The sequence below is a fragment of the Larimichthys crocea genome, chromosome III, assembly GCF_000972845.2.
Source record: "Larimichthys crocea isolate SSNF chromosome III, L_crocea_2.0, whole genome shotgun sequence".
NCBI lineage: Eukaryota > Metazoa > Chordata > Actinopteri > Sciaenidae > Larimichthys > Larimichthys crocea.
This window is the reverse complement of record NC_040013.1, coordinates 18345344-18364862: the sequence shown is the minus strand read 5'-3', so window position 1 is coordinate 18364862 and position 19519 is coordinate 18345344. Positions and strand designations below refer to the sequence as shown.

The window sequence follows — 19519 nt, the reverse complement described above, 5'->3', positions numbered from 1 at the left end:
GCAATCAAACATTTGATTTGATTAATCCAGAAAATACTCGGTTCGTTTATAACACAACACACATATGAACAGATTTGAGAGCAAAACAGACACACAGTGAAGCACTTGTTCTATGTACCATAGTGTGAAATGTATGTTCCCAAATAGAAGAGAGTATTGTGTCTGAAAAGAATGCATGTTTTGATTTATGGAGTCGGTGGAGCTAGTGCTGAAGTGGTATAGTGTTTCCTGTGCCACTCTGGGGTCATTATCAAACCCAGAAGGAGGCCACAGGTCACAGCCTGCCTCTTTCAAAACACAGAGTTAAACTTAGTGTCTCCTGTCTGTCTGCTTGGCTGACTACGCCGAGCAGCTGGGCTGATAATAAGATGTTTTCAAGTAATACCCAATCAAATCCTCAAGCATATTTAGCCGGGTAAGTTAGAGCCTTATTTAGATACTTGTAGATCTTCTGGCTCTGGCTTTGTGTTAAATACCCCCTTTCAGGACTGAGTCGTCAGCAATGATTTATTTTTTTTATCTCTGTCCTCCTCAGTCGAGCTTCAATAAATACTGTGTAAGTCATCAAAATCCCCTGGGAACTGATCTCTACAGATGTTTTTATATTAAGAAATATCACAATCAGCCAGCCAGCACAATAGTCAGTAGGTTATGGGTCAAAAGCACTCCATTATTCTTCTAAATTCTTATTAGTGGATGAATTCCATTTAGCTTCTCCGGTTTCAGGTTACTGGTATTGTGTGTGCTGGCTGGCTGCCACACTGTCATGACTTACTGAGACACTTAAAAAAAAGCAGACCCATTTTTATTGTTATTAGTAACACCTGTGCTTTATCGACTGTGACCAGTCAAAAAAAAAAAAGACCAGACCATACAGGGCCTAAAAAAACAACAACGCCAGACTCACCGCATGCCACTTAGTTTAAGCAATTTCTTATGAATTTGCACCACTGGAAAAACAAAAAAAAAGGTCTTGCATTATTAAGTTGTTTAGTGACCATGTCTTGTAGAGTTGTCCTTTAGAAAGGATGTTATGTAAGTGTTTGCAGACACAAGATGTTGGCAACACATGCAAGGGAATCTTTTCAACATAGAGATAGCCGATAACACAGTGTGACAACTGGAAATCAAAATAAACTACCAACCCAAAATACTAACACAAGCCAAACACAAGATCACAGGGACTCTGTTTAAATTTAAGACGAACAAGGACTTCATCAGAAGAATGCGCAAACATGACATGAGGCTTTATTTATGAGTGCCTGGCACACAGCACCTGCATCTGATGAAAGACTGGCATCCTGGCTCGGTCTCTCACGTAGCCTCTAGATTCTATAAACTCGTAACATTGCTACAGTTACTTCATATAAATAGCTGAAGACCAAGCGTAGTATTTCATGTCAACTGTACGAAAAAGATGTTCTCCAGACTCAAACACATAATAATTATCTCTACCCCACAGCCCTGTTGGATTCATCTATATAAAATTTTAGAAATCCCCATCACCTGCCAAGTACTGATGTTCAAGTCAAGGCAGGATCAGGTTTTTATTCACACCTTTCTCCTCGAGGCTACAGAGAAACACAATTCTTTAGTTAAGTTACAGCGAGTCGCCAAACAGTTTCAAACAAACGGTGAACAGATCGGTCTGTAGAAGTTTTAAATAAATCCTTTAATAGAGATGAATCAACTGATGAGAAGCGGTGAATCACAGCGTTGAGTCGACCCTAGTAACGGGGGGGGTAACCATGCAACACAACACTGAAGCCGTCTACATGCTCACTTCTCCTGTTTTACTTCCTTTTAGCACTTTTTTTTATTTTGTGAGAGAAGATCATGCTAGAACAAGCTCCTTTTTTTACATATATTTTTTAATTTTTCACAATTTTCATTTACTCTATTCTTAGTATTGGTGCTGTATTGTATTGAGTTGTATTGTAGTATACAAATGTCCTGTCCATACTGCCATATTACCATACTTATATTTATACTAATAACTCTGTTTACACTGATGTCTTTTAGCTTGTATATATTTTTTGGTTTGTATATTTGTATTTTATATATTTTTTATTTTATTTACATTTTATATTTCATGTTTATGCTGTTTGGAAGGGAAACGGAATTTCAATACTCTGTGTCCTGTACAATAAAAGTCCAATAAAGTTGACTTGACTTGAAATGACTTTATGGTGATGTTTAGTTTTCAAAAAAGTTTTTAAAAAGTAAAAGTAAAGTCATTTAATCTGTATAACTTTCTCAAAACAAATGTTGGTATGTGTATATTGTAGGTTGCTCCGTCTGTATTGTTTGTGTTGGTGCTGTAACCTTCTCTATCTCTAAGACAAATTTCTCCCTGGTGGAGACAAACCTGAACCTGAAAACAAGAAGAGCGCTGATGGAAGCCTGTGGATATACATATATGTTATTTTTGATTAAGGTATAAGGAATAATATGGAAATATCGGGTTTAAAACGTGTGATTTGTGCCAATGACTGTATATCTAGGCGGCTGGACTACATTTCCCAGCATTCTCTATGGTAACGCGTCATCAAATTCTGACCAATCGCTGACTTTGGAGGTTTTTCTTGAGCCGGAAAAACAAACACCGCTGTCAGGCAGGCAGTTTCACATGTCAGGCAGCGTTTTGTTAAATATATCTGTCTGGTGCTCACTTATTATCGCCACAGTGTTTATGTTGCGGAGCAGCCAGCGTTAATACTGACTTAGTAGCCTGTCGTCACGTCACATAACTCAAAGTAAGCTTAAAAAATGGAAATCACTCCTAAATCGGCCAAATTAAAATCGGTGCATTTATCGCCTCGTACTTCAGAGTCAAGCCCCGGTGAAAACAAAGAGGGAAAGGTAGGTTGAAGTGCAAGTTGTTACTAGTCAGATCATGTGAGCTGGTCTAATGTGTGTGTGTGTGTTTCTATCACCTGTCATTTATCATCTCTGCAGCAGCATCAAAAGCTGAGCGCCTCATTGAAGGAGAGGCTGAAGAGATCAAGGCGCTCCTTCACCTCGCCCTGCTCTGTGGCCAAACGCCTTTGTGTTGATGAGGAGGAGGAGGATGGTCGACAAGTTTCAGCAGATTCCCAGGAGACAGTTCATAACTCTCCACTGATCATCCCCAATGTAGATGTAAACAGGAATGAGGGAAGATCGGGGAGTGAGAGATCAGCTGAACCCTCAAAAGACTTATCACAACAACGAGAGCAGCTGAGGAAGGAGGTTAAAGACAAGACGGAGACTCTGCGCAGACTCAAGATGGTTCAGATGTACAGAAGCAAGGTATCAGACACCCTTTAGATGCTCTGGGTTACCATAACGAGGTTTATTTTAATGAACTATTATTTTATATGACACATTTCCTCTCTCTCTCTCTCTCTCCAGAATAATTTAACACAGCTCCAAAACTTGATTGATAAGTGGCGGAGTTGTGCTCAGGCTGCACTGTACGAGCTCCAGTCTGAAGTGCCCATAGACGGAAGAAAGGCCAGCCTGTCGGGACTTATTGACCTCTTTGGTCTGGATGATGGCATCCTGCATTTTGACCACACAGAGGACGACTTCACCGCCTGATAATACATATTTGTTTCATCAGTATACAAACTACAGAGAAAAAAAAAAAGTGAATTAATGGTTTTATTTATCGCTGCTGTTCCTTTTTTTATTCACAGCTTCAGTTGTACGTTACACGTTAACAGATAAACGTTAAGAGAAGAGTAAATAAAGTTGTGTTATCTGCTGGAGAAGAAGTGTTTGCTCATTTGTGTTTCAGCTGATCAAGTGAAGGGAAGTTCCTCCTCCTCAGACGTTCCACTTCTCTCATGAGCAAAGCCAGATCTTCCGCCTGTGCTTTGGCTAAGTCCTCCAATTTCCTCCTCTGAACGATTTCCTGGTAGCGCTTCTCACCTTTATCTGCGGGACCTTCTTCTGAAACTGAACACAAAACAAGACACATCATTATCCATCTGAACATACTGAAAAACTTCCTTTCCTTTTCATTAGACCTGAAATTATTGTTTTATTACCAGTGGCTTCGTAGATGTGCGTCCTCATTGCCACATCCACCTGCAAATCAGGTAGGTGCTGTTCTAATGTAGCGTTCTTCTCGGTTATCTTCGCCGCCTGCTTGTTCAGCTGTTTAATCTTCTTTTGGCGTTTCTGCACATTCAGTTCATGAGTCTGAAAATGGAAAACAATATGAATATTACCTATCAGTCAGTCGCCGATCGATCACATTGTTACTTTTCTGTTACCTTTTCCTTGAAAGCAATAGTTTTCTCCAAAGTGGAAAGCTCCTTGGAGTCACGTGTGTCTCGATCTGTCATGTTGAGATACTGAGAAGAAACAGGAACAACTGACTTTTATTGTTTGAACTGAGGCAGCAACGTGAAATGTCTCAACAGGATTTTATGTCAAGCTTCTAGTTTTTTAATGAAAGATCTGATCACAGTCGTGGCAGGAACACTTTATCATAAAAGGGATCGCTCAGGATGGACTTGTTTATATTCAAAGTTTTTGTAAGGTGTCAGGGGACCTAAACAATGAAAGGAAGCCGCGTGCCACACCCGAGCGGAGCTACCTGAACGTTGCCAGGGGAAACTGGCATTCAGGCCTGGAAACTTTTTGTAGGTTTTGTTTGTGCCATGCTCATTGCCCTTTTGAAAATAGGTTGACTCATTTGATCTTCATGTATTCTTTCATTGCTCAACCACCACTTCTTTGTTATTATTTTTTATTTTTTTAATATCACCAACTCAATAAATTCCTTGTATTTCATAATGTGTGTTAAGGGTTAATGGATTGCAACCATGAGAAAAGTATCTTCCCGTCATGTTTGGTGATCTGTATTTAATTAAAATTCCTGTTCACGCCTTCGATTGACAAAGAAGCCTTTCTGTTTTCACTAAAATTTGGAATCATTGCTTAAGCTCAGATGAGATGTTAAAACAAAGATAAAGAAAGTAGAGATTTAACTAGTCTTTAACTAACAGCTTTAAAAGATGCAAAGAAAAGAGAGAAAAACTGGGTGGGGTGCTTGCGTGAATAGGGCGTGTGTTTGTGATAACAAAAGATTATCCATCTGTACTCGGGGGATGGTAACAATTTTCTGCTCGCAAAACATCTGCTGCTGCCAAAACCAAAATACCTGCCTTGGTATCACTGACAGAGGTTTGGCCAGAGACGCTAACAGGGTCAAAGTTTCACTGCAAATACTGAGATTTCATTGCTATTTCAAGCAGATGCTGAACTTTTTTCAAAGCTTTTGACGTATCATTACCACGTAGAGTTGCCGATTGAGAGTTTAAAAAAAGAAAAAGGTCTCTGAGAAAAGCAAAAAAAAAGTATCTAGTAGTATTTAGTATACTGATAATACTCACATCCCGTTGCACCTCAGAGAGCTGTAACATCTGGATGTCCTTTGCCTTGTTGTTGAGATCTTCTATCTGCATCCTCCTCATCTTGTGCTCCCACTCCAGCTGGATGATGCCCTTACGAGCGTTTTTACATTTATCCATGGAGGCTATCTTCTCCTCTCCAAGTGTCTGATCAGGCAGATGATCATTATTAGAACCAATTTATCTGTATATAGATCGATCATGAGAATATACATCTTTTTTTAAAGAATCTATGTTTTGCATTAAGAGTGTCTGTGTGTTTTTCTGGTGGCATAGTCTGACCCTGATGTTTCTGTTGAGGTCCTCCACCAAACTCCTGTGGAGAAGTACAGAGTCGCTGTAGTCAGCAGTCAGGTCTGTGGTAGACACCTCCACCTGGCCCTGTTTGAGCAGGACCTGGACCATGATGTTCGTCAGGAAGTCGTTCTTTTCCTTATGCAGACTAGAAGAGAACACATCCTCAAGTTTAACACATACTCTCAGGTCATCCATACTGTATTACTACTATAATCAGAATGAATGACGACATCACAGCCGTACCTCTCAAGTTCTTCAGAGAGATTTTTGATTTCCAGTTGAGCGTCTTTTTCCTCATCTCTCCTCTTCTGCAGGAACGCCTGCATCTCAGCCAGAGTCAAAGCTTTTACTTTTACCTGCAAAGGACACATCACACAGTGAGTGACAGTACAATCACTTTGTTTCCTAAATCTGTTTAAGAGCTGAAAACAATGAAAACAAAAAGATTTGACAGATTCTAATTCTATTGTGTGTATTTACTATCTTTAACCTGTCCGTGTCCTTATTTTACCTTTTGCTCACTCTCTGCTTTTGCTCTGCGGGCAAGACAAAACCTCTCCCAGATCGATGGGTTCAAGCCTTCTGGCATATTCTCTGGAGCATCCAGCTCCTCCATGGCCTTCAGCATTTCGCCGAACGCATCAGGAGCCAGAGAGGCGCACAGATGCTTCTCTTTAAACAGGTTGGAGTTGTCGGTCTGAGCCCTTATCTTTTGAATCCTGAGGCATAAAAACACTGTGCAGCAACTGTTCAATCATTTATAACTTCTGATGTGGATGATGTTTGTAACTATATGGTGAGTATTACAAACCTGGGTCTGCGCTTGAATAACTTGTATAGTTGATTAATCAGATTGTTTGGTACATCATAGAACTCCTTCCTGAATTCTTTATCAAAAACCTTCAAAGACATGGATGGATGGATGTTATATCACGTATGTGCACTCACAGTCAATATGATCAGTATTTTACCAGCTGACTTACTTTATCCTCAGCTACAGCGCTGTCATAGATCTCTTGAAACAATTCTAATTCTTCATCAAGTCTCTTCACCTCCTGCCCAATCTCATCCTGTCAGAGAAATACGTTGATTAGACGAGAGCAGTATCACATGGTGATTGGTAGTTTCAAATGAGCGTGCCACACAGGTTAGCTCTTGCAAGACACGCCTAGGCGATGGGAAGATTTTTATGTTAGAATTTGGAAGAACAACATGGCCATTCACTCAGCATCTGAAGCTGGCAGTCATGAATTCCTTCGGCATTACTGTGCTCAAGCTTTCTGACCTTGTGTGCCACTGTTTTTTCAAGTTTGCGCTTGAGCTCCAGCTCTTGATTTCTCATCTCCTCCTCGACAAGGACTGAGTAGACAAGATAAGTAATCTTGAACTCTTCCTGTACAATGCATAAAAAAACAACAATTTGAAGGTGTTACCATTTACAGGATATCATATCTCATAGTTATCTCAAGGAGGAAACCACAGTGAGAAGATAGGGCCCTTCATAATATGTGAGAATGTGTGTGTTCCTGTGTGCTGCCTCACCTGATATATTGCCATTTCAGATTTAATTTTCTTCTCAAACAGTTTTATCAAAGTTTCATCAAACTTTTTGGTTGCTTCTTCATTGGTTTTCTGCAGTTTTCTCATTTCTGTTTCCAGTGACTGCAATAACAGTGTTCACAAGATGACTTACTGATCAGAAGTCAATCATATTTGTGATAAGAGCAGAGGAGAACTGTGAATGCATCAACTGTATTACCTTTTTGTATTTATCCTTCTCCACAGCCAGACTTTTGGTTTTATTTTCATAGATTTTATATTCTTTTTTCTCCTCCTCGCTCCACTGGATGTCAGGTTTGGTCAAAACAAACTCAGGCGGAGGTATTTCCTGTGGAGTCAATTCAATAGAAACTATGTGCCCTTCATGCTGATTTGTCTAATTCGACTGACGCTAACTAGAAAAGAATTCAAGTATAAAAAAAAAAGCCCAAAACATAATTTTTTTCTGAAGGTGGAGATTTATCCTTTCTCTCCCAGACATTCAAGAAATGTTTAATGCTCTGATCTAATTTCAAAATAAATTAACATCTAATAATGGAAATGAATCAAAACTGGACAGATACACTTACATTAGGGCAGCAACTAATGATTCTTTTCATGTCAATTAAACTTCTGATTAGATTTACTGTTTTTTTTTCTATAAAATGCTCAAAAACTGTAAAAAAAAGCCCATTACATGTTATAATGTTACTCAGATGTTTTGTTTTATTCCACCAACAGTCCAAAAGTCTTTCGCTTAACTTTCATATATGACAAAGGAAATCATCAAATCTTTACATTTTAAAAAGCTGAAACCAGAGAATGATTGACATTCTTGCTTGAAAAATGACTAAATAAAAAATTATCGAAACAGTTGCTGGTTTCCTGATTAATTGACTAATTGTTTACCCCTCTAATTTGCATGTATCTATTTTTACAAACAGATTCATCTCTTTACATTACTCTGGAAGATTTGTAAAAAAAATATATTGTTGTTGTTTGTGCATTATTTTGTGTGACATAATCTATTGTGGAACAGTTTATCACAGTATTAATGATTATTATATTTTATACAAATATGTGAATAATCTGACCCACCATTTTCAAGATGTCCTCTTTTTTCACTTCAAGCACTCCATTCATCATCGAATCAAGAGCCCTGTCTCTGAGGTTTTCACCCTGCAGCAGAAAGACAAAAACCTCAGAAGACCTCAGCTACTTTTATTTAGGATTTACTGCATGCACTGTAAATCACAGAGACACATAGGACATAAAGATATCTCACTGTTGAATTTACTCTTTCTGTAGTCAGTAATAACGTGTCTGTAGGTATGGAAGAATTTGTTAATAGCAACAAATAAGAGTTAAAAACAAAAACACATTTATTATGGCAGCATACCTTGGCAGCCAAACACCGCTGCTCTTCCAACTTCTTCTTCTCCTCCTCCTCTTTCTGTTCTGGTGTGAGGTACTTTTCTGCTTTAATCTAGAGTGGGACAAAGGCTCATATCTCTTATTATATGATTATAATCACATACAATTTCACATTTTGCAACAAACAAACAAACCACAGAGTAATTCACGATGTGTGCTTTGTTTGTTGAACTTTCTGTGAACTCAGAGTCAACTGTTCAGATGTTTCACGAGAAGGTCAGTAACCTCAGAGTCGTCCACGGTGAACATCCTCTCTGGCTGCTCGCTGTTGGTCAGGCTGGGCTCCCACAGCTTCTCGTTTATGTCCAGATCCAGCATGATCCCTGTGATTTGTCTGTTCCTCTCCCTCACACGGTTGAGCTCCTGCAGCTTCAGCCTGTACGCGGCGTCAAAGTCAGCGTTGAAAGCTGTCTTGACGCGATAAATCACATCCTGCACTCCGAGTTGAGTGAAATTTGGCAAAAGAAAAGATATAATGATGACAATATGTACATGAACCATGTATGACAGTAAGTCAGTTTTACGTGCTGTTTACTTCGCTTTCTTTATTTTATTCACTTTTTGGTTGAGTGTGTGTTTTGGAAAAGTGCTGTGTAACCATAAAAGCATCATTACCACACTTCTGATAGTTATTGAACAGGTTCCCACCTGCAGCAGAATTATCTGGTTGATCCTTTGTTCTGTGGTATGCAGACTGAACTGATTGTAGAGGTAAGGATTTGAACAGCCCAACTGATCGGAGAGACTTCCCGTCACACCAGCACTCTCTGCCTCGTTACCTTCCTCTGCATGCTTTTCTTCCTTCACAACGGTTGTGTTGGGATTTGTCTTTAGGCTGCTCTGCTGTAATTGAAAACAGGGTGTAATACTTTGAATGAGAGGGCTGAAATAAATGTTGAGGACTGAATCTGTGGCTGTAAGATTATAAACTTCATCCCAAGAATATTTCAGCAAAGAGAACCATCATGACAACTCTCTTTTGGCCACATGGCCATAAATCTACAGAAGTTTCGACACTGTAGGACTGGCGTGTATTCAAGCATTTTAAAAAGTCGCAACAGTGAAAGGTCACACGTTGGACTGCGATTCAAAGCATCAAATTATTTTCCAGCTGTAAACCTGTTTTGACTTGAATGGTTTTGCTATAAAATGTATTTCCAGCGAGTAAAAACCAGCATACTGTGGAGGCTGCATTGCGACAGAAAATGTAGAGCTCAAAGCGCTGTTTGTTTTCATGCTGTCTATCTGTTTCACATTAAAAACAGTCAACATTTCATCAAACTCATCACACATGCTTCTCTTTGCAGTATTGCTTACAGCACAAGCAGCATTTTCAAGCTTCCTCATGTTCTCAACCATGCGAAGCTCTTCCTCCTCTCTCCCTGTTCGCTCTTTCATTGGGTAGTTTTTCACTTCATGTTCAGAGTGAAAGGCCTGTGGCAGACAGAAGTGACGCAAAACTCTTAGTACACATCATAACATACTGTGATTATGAATAAATGTAACATATATCAGAGCTTACCCTCACAGCCCTGCCTTTGACCTTCATAGAATCCCAGTACTCTCTCTTCAGGACATCACAGAGGTATTTTTTCTCTAAAATCTCCATTTCGATTTCATTTCTCACCTGAAATGTACATGCGTTAAGAATCACCATGACCTCAAAGCAAAATTAAAGCGTCATTGCATTCACATTTGTGTGTGTACATTACCCTGGTAACTTCCTCCTGCACCATGGCGTCCAGTCTCTTCTGCTCCTCAACGTCCAGGTTGAACTCCCATAGTTCAAGACGCTCGTTTTCTGGGAGCGTCTCATTTTCATTTATCATCTCCTGGATCTGAAAATACAGGAAACACAGTTTAATTGTCGTGTTAACTTTTAACACCTCTGAACTAATATGTATTTTTCTTATGACAGACTTGGAGTATACTGTATTTTTGTGTGCAAGAAACCAATAAAACTAAAAAGTAAAGTTGTGTAACAGGTCACATGTTCTTGAGACAGACTAGCTAAGATAGTTTTTTAGTGCTTTAATTTTATAATAAAATGTTTTCCCCCCTTCATTTATTTTTGTGTCTGTGTAGCTGCAACATATAATTACAGGAATAAATCTTTTTGAATTGAAAAGCACTTTCCAAACATATTTAGTGATACAGTATTTGTGCCTACATGCACCATGGTATGTTGTTTTGTCAACAAGTTTTACGTTTGTCATAATTATTCTTTATTGCTCAAGAACTTATGATTATCTTCCTGATTAAAGATTGAAATAAAAGTTTCTTACAGTGTCACGTGACTCTTGGAACTCTCTTCTCAGGATTTCCTTTATATCCGAATAATTTTCATTGTCTTCTTTTATAACCTGTTTCAAAATATACAGATTGAAAACAAGTGAGATACTTCAACAAAGTGTTGCAATGGTTAGTACTCTGTCAACTTCACAGACAAATCACAACACATTCCTGCAGTAAGTAAACCTAAATGACAAACAAGCAGCATGTTAATTATGATAAATTGGACATGGGCAAAGAAGATAAATTACATGCTATCCAGAACTTCATCACTCAACATGATACAGCTTGAGAACTCATGAGTCAGATTAAAAAGCATGTACTAGCATAAAAGCAGGCTGGAAAGTGCCTCTAATCGTTTACCATGAGTGATTGTCAGCTACAAAAACCACAAAAGACTGCCACACCTTCGGTATCAATTTATTGTTCAAAGTGCTGAATATTTTGTGCTTATCTGTGTCATAGCAGACTTTACCGTCTGCTAATTTGTTGATTTTCTCACTCACTAAGTGATAATACATCAAGCTGTTGCTCAGAGAAAGCAATGCAGCGAGATATCACACATGGGTGCAAAGGGCACTTTTGTAACCCTCCACCTGCAACATCGTAGAGTAGAAAGAAAGTATCTGTACGCAGTTAACACTGTGCCACCACCGCAAATAATACAGCATGTTAGTCACTGACCGCCTCTCGCCTGCTTTCCAGCCAGGTGGGGTGTGAAGGTGGAGCAGACAGTTGGCTGTTATAACACTCATCCTGCTCTGTCACATCCACAGTCATCTCTGCTCCAACGCTGGCCTACAACACATATAAAAATAACACACAGAAAATGTTAATCTAGTTACGTAATGAATGAGGGCAATAAAAACTTGATTTAATATCTATTAGATTGTGTAATATTCATTCCAGATTTATTCCACAGTGGCCTAATTAAGAACACAAACGTGTTCTTGTGTGGTTGAAACAGCTCGGAGACAAACTATTACCATCATTTCACATGTATCATTACATTCTGACATTCTTACAATTTTATCACCTACAGCACTGACATAATTCAGTACAGCTGGACAATGCCATCGCTACTTTAAGTCTGTAATACAATGTTTTCATTGAAACTGTTTTAGAGAGATGTTGTGATCATTTTGGAGGGTTTGGTGCTGTTGAATTGTATATTTTCCTTGCATTTTCCTACTTTTGCAGTGACAAAAACCAACATACTTGTTATCTAGTACATCCTACTTTTGCAGTGACAAAAACCAACATACTTGTTATCTAGTACAAAATCACTGTTAAAACATAATAAAATATAATTTACCTCACTTTCCTCTGGGTTTTTAGTGGCAGCAGGACACTCTCGGCCCCACTCAGGCAAGTCAATGAGGACGCGATTTTCTGTCTTGAATTTGTTCTTCAAGAAATAATCCATAGACCGGCTATACTGAGTAGCTTCATTCACCTTACCAGCATCTTCACCTTTAATTCTGTATGGAGTCAAGTAAAACACATAAGATTACACAGTAACACAGCAGATATATTCGGATATTTGTTAGTTGAGCATAAACCCAAATAAATATATATATATATATATAATTATTTACATCCCATGATAACTAAACTAAATATGAAGGAAAGCTGTCAAAGAAATAAAATAAATTCATTAAATGAACTATGAATAATAACTTTACAGTAAGAGTAAGAGCAGAATAACCTTAAAGGACGAGGCTGCTGATATTCTACATTATTGTCAACAAATCCCATGAAAAGACCAAACTTACTCTTACAATAATTAGTTTGTCTCTCTATAATTTCTGACTTCCCTACCCGTCTTTGGCACTCAGCTCTAAGCCCATTTATTCCTACTGAAGATGTAAATCTTTAAAAACAGGTAACAAATATATAGTTTAATTCTTTAAAAAAGGTTTTAAAGTTATTTCATAAAACAGCCGGGAACCGTTAACAATAGTTACTCAAACAGGAGTCATTTGTTGATTTGTTTTTTCAGCTGTTTTTGGTGTGTTAGTGAGTATTTGGTAGCAGCGCTGACTCAGAATAAACCTTGGCGCCCGTGTTGATGTGTTTTTAATAGTTTGGACAAAATTAATCACAGAATAAAGGAAATGGAACAAGCTATATAGGGCTTGGCTACACAGACAATACAGCAAGTAAACAATAAGTCTTGATGTCTGAAAAGAAGACCGCAGGACATCACCAGACTCACCTTCAAGTTCCCATATTATTAACAACACATACAGTAGATGTAAAAAGGAATACTGAAAAAACAGTGATTTAAGATAAGAAGTAGTTCAAAACAAAAGAGTGTAGAAGCGAAGCGAGCAAAGGAAGCAGATGTGGAATGTGAGTGGGATTTGATTTAGTGGGGAAACTGTGAAGTTTATTGGATTTTTGTTTTCCTGCAAATTATGAACATGACCCCCCTCGACCCACCACTTCACTTGTATTTATTTAACAATGTCCCTCACAGCCGACACTAAGAGAAGAAAAATACTGCTTTATGTGAACTATGTCAAACTGCATAAAAGTGCTGCTGTGAGCAACGGTTCCCTCTGCTGTTCACAGCAGTGCATTATGTAAGCATGACAGGCTGCTTGCTGTTTTACCTGAGATTAGCGCACACAAGAGAGCCATCGTCACAGCCAGTAGTGAGGAGTGTCTGGCTGTCTGCAGAGAAGGACACAGCCCGAACTCCACCAACACGGTGTGAATGACATTGCAGCTCAATGTACCACTCCTGAGGGGTGCAGCGACAGGATTGTAAATGCAGTACACATAACAGACGAACATGATTCAAATGTTTAAAAAGTTCCTACCATGGAAGCAGTTTCTCGGATGCGTAATAGGCCATCTCGGCCCACAGAGGCTAGCCATAAGTGGTGAGGAGACAGAGCGAGAGAGGCAGGGCCCAGAGGATGACCCTTCACTTCCTGCTCTGGTTTCAGTTGGACCACCAGCTGACTGGTGTCTGTGTCCTGGCCAGAAAAAGTCAGGGAGCATTCATATGATTTAATACACAGATTAAGACACATGTGAGGCCACTGTTTCTATGACAATGAGAATAAGGACCATAAGACATAAATATTTATAATAAACCTGAGGAAGCTGAAATCGCTGAAGGGTTTTCCTCTTGTGGCAATAAGCAAAGACCTCACCGACTCCCAGAACACAGGCATTAAGTGGATCAGGCACTTCGTATCTAGACACTTGGAGGATGCTAGTAGACAGGCAGCCATATCGGTCTACACAATCTGGATCTGCAGTTCAGTAGAGACACATAACAAAAAGTAAATAAATTAGTCATTAGAAACAATCAGGCTCATTTTTAAACAGTGCCTGTCCACAGTGACAACTACTACAGGGAGCCTGCAAATCCTGCATGTACACATCTATAATAAAAACGTATAGAATGACTCTATTGTGTTTCACCCCATTGTCACTGGTCATTTTAATTCTAATGTAGGCTGCACCGTAAAACATAGCCATGTTTTAGAACCTCATTTAACCTGTGTGTGGTACAATTCTCAGTCTTGTTCGACATAGTTTTCCCAGGATGTGTAAACCCAGGGTGTGTTTCTATAAACCATTCAGCCGTTTTGCTATCTCTTTAAACAGTGTTAGTGACAACATGTCTAAACATTTGGATAAAAATGTCCATTTGAGTATTATTTATCGGTAACGCTAATGTGTCTGGATATGGTTTTTGTCTTTGAAAAGCAAATCTGAAGTCCATTGTCGAAGCATTCTCGTGGATGAAATAATGAGATACCCAGCATAAAAAACAAGAAGAACAGATGGCAAGTGGAAGTCTAGTAAATGGTAACATAATTATTTACTGCTGACACATTTTGCTACTGTGAGCAACTGTGAGCAACTTCAAGTCTTTATTACTCATTTTTACCAACTAGCGCAATCCGTGACTTTCCTCACCTGCAGGACGTGATTCATTGACTGCTGGTCAATTCTTATCTTTTGGTCAGTGCTCCTACATCAGTCCTCCCATGTCTGGACTGCCCTAACCTCTGTCTGAACTTGTTGCTTAAGGTCAATGTCCTCATCTTATGAATAATCGTTGACACAGTCGCCTGGTCAGAGATCTGTTTTATATCTTTTGTTAATAGCTTCATCTAGATGTGTACCGGATTATTTTATGATGCCTTGTGTTCAGCTAGTGCTAATTTAAAAATGACATTCATTTAAAAAGAATCTAGAGAATAATCAGTGAGTTGATCTACTCCATCGGTGCTGTACCTGCAAGGTCCTTCACAGGCAGAGAGAGCACTGTGAGGAGGCTACCATCTTGATTTTTGCCCTCCTGTTTGGTGCACAGTGCAAGAGCTTTCACCTGCCCACAGTCTCTGATGCACTGAGTGGAAATCGACAGAATGAGTCCAGGAAGAACTGAAAAATAAAAACCAAATGAGAAAAGGATGCAGGTGAACTGAATCTTAGCTATAGCTTTCAATATTTTAACATAAACATCAGTTGAAAAGAGTTTCTACCTGTATATCCTATGACTGAAAACCTCTTTGATGGCTTTGCATCTAGTACATAGATATGTGAATCTGAGGAACTGGTGAGAAGGTAGTGCCCCTCTTGATCAAAACTGTAAAAACACACACACACATACACAGACATATGATTTATGCACACAATATAAAAGCCTGTAACCATTTAATGTGACATTTTAATTTGTTTTCCAGATCTTATCAGACCAGAAGTGGGTTTGATGGGCAGAGATGATTAATGCTTACTTCATAAATTTACGAGATACTTTGTCTTAAGCACAATGCTAAACAGAAACTTTGTAGATGGAGGATACTTGCACTAGTTGATCCACAGGAGTGTGGTAGAGATGAACCTGGTGGACCAGGCGAGGCTGCTGCTCTTTGTTCAGGTCAATGAAGAGGACATTTCCTGAAGCTGTTCCAACAGCTGCGTATTGTGCAACAAGACAGCAGGCCAGACTTGTCACCTAAACAGAAACGGATGATAAGTTTAGTTTTATTCTGGGAATTATTTGATCAATGTAACATGCTTATAAAACAAGTGTACTAACATGGCTCTACAAATATGTTGTGAACCTGACCTCAGTTTGAAGAGACAGAGAGCCGAGGCAAATGCCTTCTGGAGACCACAGCTGCAGTTCTCCAGAATCCCTCACTGACTACAACCAGCATAAAACACAAATGTCACAACTTATTGACTTAAATTACATTTGACAACATGAGACAACGTAATTCTTGAGCAATACAAATGTTTTACCACACAATTTTTCTTGTCAGTGTGTGACAAAACTGCTGCCACAAAGTTGCCACTGAGAACATCCAAGACCTTCACAATCTCATCTGACTGGGTTGCGTTCAACATATAGATTTGCCCCTGAAGAACGAGAAGCCTGTTATTTTCTCAGATTTTCTTTTCAAGATATCTTTTTTCTTAAGCAACACGTTATTATTTTCTGGAGTAACTTAAACTTACTGTATCAGAAGATAAAAGTAAAGTTTCATAGTTGGGGGAGTACATCACTGTTGTGACGGGTCTTTCTAAATGCCATTTTTGTGTGATGTCAATCTGAGTCCCTTTGATTTGCAGACAGTGTACCACATTCTCCTGTAAACATGAAGCATGTTAAAGTGCTTTTAAATTGGAAATCTTGGAAAATGTGCACAAGAATGAATGTATTATTCTTTCAATTTTGATGGCTAAGAACATGCTAAGAGGTGTGTGGGCTTGTACCTTTCCTACAGCGACCAAACCATTCACCATGTTCAGGGTTAAACCTTGAAAGCTGGTCTGTCTGAGTTCAGGGATGGCATCGGGAGCTGAACAAAAGTGAAACACAAATCAGATATCAAATGTCTTTCGTATTGCCAAATAAAATTAGGCAATACTTATATGGAAGAGTATATAATACTACTACTATCTTCTATGTCCCGGTGTGTGTGTGTGTGTATGTGTGTGTGTGTGTGTGTGTGTGATTACCTGTGGGGTTGAAGATGACTGAGACAGAGAGGCTCTCTGTGTCAACAAGAAGCAGAAAGCCTTCTTCACAGCCCACATAGAGCTCTGATGTGGCTGTCCAGCAGATGGCAGTAGGAGTCAATCTGGCTTTGGTGCAGAGTTTAGTCTGTGTAAACACATGTGGAGTTTGTGCACCTGATAACAAACAAATCATTTTCCCAACAAATAGATCCAGAACACCACAGCTGTGTCACCTAAACAAGACATGTTAATCTGTTAAAGTGTGTTTATTTGGTCAGTATTAGTCTATTAGTGATACTCAGGCAATACCAGAATGCTTTCTGCCTTGTCTCCCTTGAGGCCTGAGATGGCTGACAGAGGCATCTCTGGACCAAAACTGGACATTTTGTTGGTGAAAGCATGAGAGATAGGCATCACAAAGGAACCATCCGTCGCCGGAAGCTCTATCACACTGCAACGCAACAAATGTGATATTACTGAATGTGAAGAATGAATGCAGGTAAAACAATTCATCATTTAAATCACATTTGTTTTAACCCCTTGTTTTGTACCTTGGTTTCATGATATGAAAGTTGGCACTCTTCTCAATATTCCAGACAGTGAGGGAGGTAGAGCCCAAAGCACAAAGCTGGAGCCAGTTCAGAGGGTTAAACACCAAGGAAATGACATCACGCCCAACTTGTGGTTGCGTACAAAGTGGCTCAGCATTTTCCCAGTTCCTGCATGACACAGTCATAGTTACTGTAGCAGAGCTGCTCAGACTAAATAAACAAAACTGAAAAATATGTAGTACACAGTATAAGGTGGTGTACTGTGGCTTACCACACTGTTATGGTGAAGTCTGGAAGAGAGGAACAACAGCCCAAATAAGGACCATCGTCACTTAATGTCAGAGATGTGTAGTCCAGTTGTGCTGTTCCTAGAAAAAGAATCAGAGCAAACGTTAAGAACTCAATTGTTAATGTTAAAATATATAGAAATAATGGAAAAAAATCACCTTACCTTTTAGTTCATTCTTTAACTGACACTCGGGGTAAGTGTACACAAATATAGATGGGGATAGCTTTTGCTCAGAGAAAGCAAAAATCCTATTGTTGCCGCTGGCTGTCAACGCACCAGTGCCTCTGCCAGGACTCTGAAGCACACTTTGCATTTTCGTCTCCAGGTTCAGGAAACAGATGTGACTCCCACACGTGTAACATACTGTTTTATTGTCGACAAACGCGATAGTCTTGTTTGTGAAACTCTGAACCCACCTGGAAGGAGTAAAAATATGTAAATATCAGCTAGATAGAAGATGATTACCTTCAGGACAATTTTATTTTAGACGACCTTCAGGGTCTTCCAGACATCTGTGGTAGAAAATCTAGGTTTGTATGAAAGTACATTTGAAGACATAGATGATGTTCTGTTAATATTTGTGTATATATTAACAGATATTAAAAGAATTTGCAAATAATCAGACAGACATAAAGGCAGAAAAAGGGCTGTGGAGGGGAAAACATCACTGAGCTTATGTTTGTGTACTATCTTGGATTTTGTATGACTCTGACAGTTGGCTATTATTTATTTATTTAATATTATATTTATTAAATATATGTTCATAATGGTTTATAAAATGAAAAGTTTCTATGGTACACCTAATGTGTGTTATAAAGTATATTATGTATTATATGTTATTTATCATAAAGACAAATTACATTATGAACAGAAATTGTAAGATGGCAACATTAAATTGTGTTTATTTCTTAAATTAAAAAGATATCAAACTTTTTTTTTGGACTGTACAGCTAAATAAATACTCTTGTATTAAAGACAACACAAATCATTAAACATTTCCTTCATGTTTTATATGACACTATGACTTTTTAAGTGTTTTCTAAGAAAAAATAATAATAATTAAGCAGTTAATAGTCAAGAATTTGATCTTTTAAAATATATTTTAGATTTAAAAAATAAAAAACCTCCCCTAAATAAAGTTATATTTCTACACATAATCATGACTAAGTGTTTCTCCAGAGGTTTGGGGTGTGTTGTCATCCTTCATTACCTCTGCTACTGCTAAACGAAACAATGACAAGAGTGACATCTTGTGCAAAGTCACTGTGATTACTCAGCTAATAGATAATAGATAGTAGTGAATATTTCTGTGTATCAAACATGCATGCATGTGTGCTGAAACATCTTCTCCTGTAAAGCCACACATTTAAATATTAGGTCACTAAATAAACTGTCTTTAATTTACATCATGTTTGTTTGATATGCTGCACGTTAGCTAAAGTGAGTTTAACAGCGATAAACACGTTATATTAACGCTATGTGAATAATGTACTTAAATAAAATAAATAGGTGTATTTGTAGTGGGGACATACCTGACTTCTAAACTTCCAGTGTCATCCATTTTAAGACAAAAATGACAAAATTACAGACAATAAAAATTCAACTTCGACCAAACACAAAACACAAACGGACGGGCGAGTCGTTGCGTATCTATGGTAACAAGTGATGTGTCGATCGTGAACGAGTCGGTTCAGAGAGCCGGCTCCTGTCCGCGA

General features: G+C 38.6%; 2 protein-coding genes across 4 annotated transcripts; one reads left to right on the top strand and one right to left on the bottom strand.

Annotated features, from left to right (window-relative positions):
* Positions 1-2599: 2599 nt before the first annotated feature.
* On the top strand, positions 2600-3614 carry sfr1 (SWI5-dependent homologous recombination repair protein 1). Of its 2 annotated transcripts, none has more exons than XM_010744157.3 (3): positions 2600-2862; positions 2962-3291; positions 3394-3614. In XM_010744157.3, the coding sequence occupies exons 1-3, from the start codon at positions 2770-2772 to the stop codon at positions 3580-3582; spliced, it is 612 nt and encodes a 203-aa protein (XP_010742459.2). In that variant the 5' UTR covers positions 2600-2769; the 3' UTR covers positions 3583-3614. The 2 variants fall into 2 exon arrangements, with proteins under 2 accessions (XP_010742459.2, XP_010742451.2); XM_010744149.3 differs by having other exon boundaries at positions 2959-3291.
* A 17-nt stretch (positions 3615-3631) lies between these two features.
* Positions 3632-19467, bottom strand: cfap43 (cilia and flagella associated protein 43). 2 transcript variants are annotated; one of them, XM_010744169.3, is made up of 38 exons: positions 19337-19467; positions 17967-18220; positions 17787-17883; positions 17516-17683; positions 17274-17415; positions 16965-17109; positions 16719-16804; positions 16461-16592; positions 16245-16361; positions 16069-16146; positions 15806-15954; positions 15482-15585; positions 15231-15380; positions 14076-14236; positions 13796-13954; positions 13586-13716; positions 12283-12448; positions 11652-11765; positions 10961-11038; positions 10388-10513; positions 10198-10302; positions 9993-10109; positions 9324-9518; positions 8901-9107; positions 8641-8727; positions 8340-8420; positions 7462-7590; positions 7245-7364; positions 6988-7095; positions 6686-6772; positions 6514-6602; positions 6214-6421; positions 5946-6058; positions 5688-5847; positions 5388-5552; positions 4263-4343; positions 4035-4188; positions 3632-3942 (listed from the first exon to the last, which is right to left on the bottom strand). In XM_010744169.3, the coding sequence occupies exons 1-38, from the start codon at positions 19363-19365 to the stop codon at positions 3767-3769; spliced, it is 4968 nt and encodes a 1655-aa protein (XP_010742471.3). In that variant the 5' UTR covers positions 19366-19467; the 3' UTR covers positions 3632-3766. The 2 variants fall into 2 exon arrangements, with proteins under 2 accessions (XP_010742471.3, XP_010742478.3); XM_010744176.3 differs by having other exon boundaries at positions 9324-9515.
* Positions 19468-19519: the final 52 nt, after the last annotated feature.

Bases quoted from the DNA above. Each gene is read 5' to 3' on its own strand.
- sfr1 (XM_010744149.3), top strand. From the start codon at position 2,770: ATGGAAATCACTCCTAAATCGGCCAAATTAAAATCGGTGCATTTATCG. The intron at 2,863-2,958 runs GTAGGTTGAAGT...TCATCTCTGCAG, and splicing joins GTGAAAACAAAGAGGGAAAG to CAGCATCAAAAGCTGAGCGC. The intron at 3,292-3,393 runs GTATCAGACACC...CTCTCTCTCCAG, and splicing joins TTCAGATGTACAGAAGCAAG to AATAATTTAACACAGCTCCA.
- cfap43 (XM_010744169.3), bottom strand. From the start codon at position 19,365: ATGGATGACACTGGAAGTTTAGAAGTCAG. The intron at 6,773-6,987 runs GTCAGAAAGCTT...TTTCTCTGACAG, and splicing joins AAAAAACAGTGGCACACAAG to GATGAGATTGGGCAGGAGGT. The intron at 3,943-4,034 runs GTAATAAAACAA...TTTTGTGTTCAG, and splicing joins GCACATCTACGAAGCCACTG to TTTCAGAAGAAGGTCCCGCA.